Source organism: Sinocyclocheilus rhinocerous, unplaced genomic scaffold (genome assembly GCF_001515625.1).
Source record: "Sinocyclocheilus rhinocerous isolate Xijiao unplaced genomic scaffold, SAMN03320098_v1.1 scaffold429, whole genome shotgun sequence".
NCBI lineage: Eukaryota > Metazoa > Chordata > Actinopteri > Cypriniformes > Cyprinidae > Sinocyclocheilus > Sinocyclocheilus rhinocerous.
This window is the reverse complement of record NW_015665829.1, coordinates 1,287,637-1,293,125: the sequence shown is the minus strand read 5'-3', so window position 1 is coordinate 1,293,125 and position 5,489 is coordinate 1,287,637. Positions and strand designations below refer to the sequence as shown.

At 36.9% G+C, this 5,489-nt stretch overlaps 1 protein-coding gene across 1 annotated transcript in view; it reads left to right on the top strand.

The window, feature by feature from the left end:
* LOC107731578 (semaphorin-4A-like) overlaps positions 1-4,487 on the top strand; it is a 26,349-nt gene extending 21,862 nt beyond the window's left edge. Inside the window, 2 exon segments of the mRNA XM_016542699.1 lie at positions 1,720-2,766; positions 4,397-4,487. Of these exon segments, the coding sequence (XP_016398185.1) occupies positions 1,720-2,588 (869 nt within the window). The 3' untranslated portion in view covers positions 2,589-2,766; positions 4,397-4,487.
* The last annotated feature ends 1,002 nt before the right edge of the window (positions 4,488-5,489 follow it).

Here is a 5,489-nt window from a genome sequence, read left to right as displayed (position 1 = left end):
GTGTTTGACATCACAGTACAGTGAGAGCTATAGAGAGCAGACGCTCCTTATGCTTTCGAATCGCTCTCGCTGTATTTTGATGTCATACACTGATCGGTCTGCGCAGCGCTGCTTCAAGTCGAACACACCTGATATGTACGTGTATTTGCATCGCTTTGACCGTTCTCTGTAGATCCCACCTTCTCACGCGCCACGATTGGTCGATTATGCACAATGCCTGCATGTTATTGGTCAAACTACTTTTCAATCATTACCTTCAGCAAGTATGAAAACAAGAAAACAAAGCCAAGACCTGGATATTTTAGGCAATATAGAAATCCTGGCCAGGACGTGTCTGGGAAAAAGAGGATGTGTGGTCTCATCTTTAAGTGTGTTCAGTACTGTTTATGGCACTTTCTACAAACTTTTGACCTTTCCCACCTCCCATCCTGCATTCAGTAATTAACAACAATAAAATCATACAGCAATGTCAAAATGAAAGCGAAATCTGGTTAAATATATATTTAATTCATTTTAGAAAAATAACCAAAAACGTATTATTTAGAAACGTCACACATTTTACACACAACCACTGCATAATTTTTCCATTATTAAAAAAATGAACATTTCATAAACTTGTGGCATCCACAGCATTACATGTTAATAATTTAATTCCATAACCTCAGCAGGTTTTAGTGTTTCCATTGATTTAACCCTTTTATTGTGAAAAAATGCTTTGTGTATGGTAATGTATGGTAAATAAAAGTTTATCAGAAACTGCAAACCAACGTTTTGTCCCAAACTAGCCAGCCCATACTGAGTGATAGCATAATTTAAGATAAATTTGTGACCAGTGCTGGGGAAAGTTACTTTTAAAAGTAATGCATTACAATATTGTGTTACTTCATAAAAAAGTAACTAATTGTGTTACTTTTTATGAAAAGTAATGCATTACGTTACTTTTTCATTACTTTTTGTCACCTGGACTGAGCTTGCTTATTTGTTTTTAAATAATAAAAAAAAACAGCCAAAGATTATATTTTTGGCAACTGTGAATGCCTTTTCACACCACAAGTGATACGAATAAGCGTCAGGCTGAAGGAAGTGCCTCTGCACTTACTCCCGATTTGTCTCAACATGGGGACAGGAGAGGCGTCAGTGAATAAATGGGAAAAGAAAATAACATGTTACTTCTTTGAAAAAGTAACTCCGATATTTTGTTGTAAATTTAAAAGTAATGCGTTACTTTACTAGTTACTTGAAAAAAGTAATCTGATTACGTAACTTGCATTACTTGTAATGCGTTGGTTAGTCCAACACTGTTTGTGACCTTGTTGCCCATTCTAGTGTGCTTAAAAATGTTAATACTTCTTTTTCTGCTTAATTTTTTATGTTTTATTTAATTGTAATTTTAGTGTTTGTAGTGCTTATTTCTAGAAAATAATCACACAAATTAGGGTTTTTATTTAGTCATATGATAATAGGGTTGCAAAAATTACAACCACATGAAATGTATTTAATTTTGACCTCTCGAGGTGGACATGAAATATTTTCTGAATGTTAAGCACCTCCTTTACTGACTTTTATTTTGGAAAAGGGGCAATTTCTGGTGCAGTTTAAGAGTTTCAAGCCTTGTTTAGTACCTACTCATATAAAGTGCTGTACATAGTACTGGTTTAACTGCATGTCTGTGTTGCCGGTGTGCTGTGAATGCTGACCTTTGACCCCTGACCTCCTCAGCTGTGTGTCCTCCAGGTGAAGTGGTGTCTGTGTCTCTAAACGAAGTAGTGCACCTGCAGTGCCCAGAAGCGTCACACCTCGCCAAACGCCACTGGGAGCGTCTCAACAGCCAGCTCTCGCCCAAAATCTACATTCAGTCGGACGACGGCGGCCTCAGCTTTGTGGCGACCCCCTCCACCCTGGGACACTACCTGTGCCAGGCTGTGGAGAACGGCTACGCCCAAACACTGGTCGTCTACCACGTTAAGCAGAAGAGCAACCCCACCATCCTACCAGCCGCCCCGAACCGCCCGCACAGCACCCCGTCCACCGAAGCGGGAAATAAAACCCCTGTCTACATTCCCAGACTCATTGCCCCCATACAGACGGAGCCGAGGCCTAAACCAGAGGATGTGGATCCTACTGTCACACTCAAAGATTCGCCGGTGGCCACGACGCGCAAAAGCAGGAACTTTACTCGATTGTCTGGCACGGACAAGGAAAACTCACGAATGACTGAGCCTGGTGAAAACCTCCAGCAAGCGGACAAGCCCAGCTACTTTCAGGAGCTAGTGGTGGTGTCCGTTCTCTTAGCCCTGTGCGTCAGCGCCTTGCTAATGATCGCCGTTAAGAGATTCAGGCACCTTTGTCACGGCAGGACTGTCCCGCAAGCTACTTCCTCTCGCAGGGACGCTGAGAAGGGTGGAAGTGCGATGCCCCAGGAGAGGGAGTCTCTCAGAGGACACTCGCCTCGTTTGGAAAAGCGGAACGGACAAGCTCCTAACATACAGACCCGCAATGGCCAGGCACATAATGGCAAATCTCCCATCACACTCAGCAACAGTATGCTGAACAGCTCGAATGGTCACCTGCCCAACACACCCATCTGATGTGCTCGTCTAGTTTTCTAGGTTCACTGTAAACCTCTTTTCTGAGCCAAATTGGGCTTCTGCTGTATCAAGCCCTGTCGCTGAACCACTTTGGGGTCGGAGAGGGGAAAAAAACTGGTAAAAACGGCACATTGGACCTTTTTTTGGAGCTGAAAAACTCAAAGATCTCTAACTCTAGGTACTAGTGTACATTTTTCAGGTTGTTAATATTTAAGCTGTAATTTATGTGACAACTGTTTGTTTCAGTCTAAAGTGTATCCGATTTTATGCCTCTTTAAAATCACTTCAAGGTAAATTTAAGTGAAATATATAAATGGTCACTTTAAGATTTTCATTGATCACTTCAACTTTTTTAATTGACATTAGAAGCTTTAATCAGCTCAGTTTAAAATACTTTTTAAAAATAATATTATATTTCAAATTTTGATGGACCTTAAAATGTTAAATTAATAAAATTTCCTAAGAGAGGCAGCTTCACTAATTAAACTGATCATCTGCAAATTTCAACTTCAAAAACTTGCTTAAAATTTAGTATTTTCCATTCTGATACTTTGAATTTCCTGTACTCTGTCTACATTGTTCAGAGTTGCTATATCGCACATCTTTTTTAGTCTTTGCCTTTGTTCCTTATTCTTATCTAATTCCAGTTTTTGAATGTTAAGACGAGGTACATGTCTGTTTTCTTTTTCCTTTCATAGTCTTTAAAGGGATAGTTCACCCAAAAAATGAAAGTTCTGTCATTTATTCGCCCTCATAATGTTGATAACCAAACAGTTTCCGTTTCCATTGACTTCTATTGTATTGTAATGGAAGTCAATGGGAATAGAAACGGTTTGGTTAACTGCATTTTTCAAAATTTGGAGAAACTCATACAGGTTTTGGAACGACATGAGGATGAGTAAATGTCAGAATTTTCATTTTTGGATGAATTGTCCCTTTAATGTTGCACCAATGAAAAAAAAAAAAAAGAAGGTCTTTAAAGGGATAGTTCACCCAAAAAATGAAAGTTCTGTCATTTATTCGCCCTCATAATGTTGATAACCAAACAGTTTCCGTTTCCATTGACTTCTATTGTATTGTAATGGAAGTCAATGGGAATAGAAACGGTTTGGTTAACTGCATTTTTCAAAATTTGGAGAAACTCATACAGGTTTTGGAACGACATGAGGATGAGTAAATGTCAGAATTTTCATTTTTGGATGAATTGTCCCTTTAATGTTGCACCAATGAAAAAAAAAAAAAAGAAGCTTTCAAAGATGCTTTTCAAGTGGTTTAATTTAAATAAGTATTTTGTGTAACGCATATAAAAATTGTGGTGATCAGTAAATGTGCAAGTACGGGTAGATGTTTTTCTATCATTTCTATGTCAACATAAGAATATCTCAATATAAAAATCATATTCAGAAGTGTTATTTTGGTACGTTCGACCTGTTATAGATCTTAGACTGCTTGCTTCGTTCAATATTGACCACTTCACTCTGCCCTAACGGCAAAACACAGGAACTGCTTCAACACTGGAACTGAAAAAATGGCCTCAAAGGATTTTTTTGGAAAAAAAGTGGGTAGTTGTCGTATTTTGCCTTTGCACAGCAATATATTGGGCCTGATTGTAGCTATTCCAATATATTGGGAGTGACCTGAACCCAACCTGTGGTTTGTCACCGAACGGTACGGATTTGAAGTCTTCATTCTGGGGAAATCACTTGTAAATTGTGATATTGCCAAATGTGTGTTTTATAATCAAGTGACAGAGAACATGTTCTGTCTAGTGGTTCAAAGAACAGTTCTATTTTTCTGTTTGTCTTTAGCTGGATAACCGAGTCCAATCGAAGCCCAATATGTGAAGCCTGTCACAGGACTAGATGCATTCTCCTGCACGCCACTGTTTTTGAAAGATTCTTTATTTTTTATAATGTTTTGAAAATAAAAGATACAGATTTAAAGTGTTTGAAAAGTTTCTTTAAAAAAATGTTTTCCACTAGGTGGCAGCAAATGACAAAAGAAAAAATCTGTGAATTTTCAGCATCATTACTCCAGTCTTCAGTGTCACATGATCCTTCAGAAGTCAGTATAATATGCTGATTTGCTGCTTAAATATTATTGATGCTTAATAATGTTTCTTATTCTTATTAATGTTGAACAGTTTTTTTTTCTGCTTAATATTTTGTGGTAAGGTTCAGGATTCGTTGATGAATCGAAAGTTCACTGAACTTTTGCAATATTATGATTTATTTTTACTCAGTCACTTTTGATTAATGTGTCCATGCTGAATACAATTCCAAATGTATTTTTTTTTTTTTTTATCTCACTCAAAACTTATGAATGGCAGTGTAACATAAAAAAAAAAGAAAGAAATTAAAACTTGTAATCAGCAAGGACACATTAATCAAAAGTGACCGTAAATACATTTCTAATGTTGCAAAATATTTCTATTTCAATAAAATGCTGTTCAGAGAACCTTCTATTCATCAAACAATCCTGAACCTTTCCACTAAAATATGAAGCAGCACAACTGTTTTCAACATTGATAATAATAATAAATGTGTCTTGAGCAGCAGATCAGCATATTATACTGATTTCTGAAGGATTATGTGACACTGAAGACTGGAATAATGATGCTGAAAATTCAGCTTTGCCCACAGGAATAAATTACATTTTAAAATATATTACAATAGAGAACAGTTATTTTAAATTGTAATAATATTTAACAATATTACTATTTTACTTTTGATCAATTAACTGCTGCCTTATAAGAGACTTCCTACAAACATTAAGTAAAATCTTAATCATTCCGAACTTTTGACTAGCAGTGTAAATTAACTTGTGCTCGGAATAATAGTTTTTGGCCTCTCATTGAAAGTGTACAGACTATAAAATCAATTCGCAGAAAAGAAATACAAA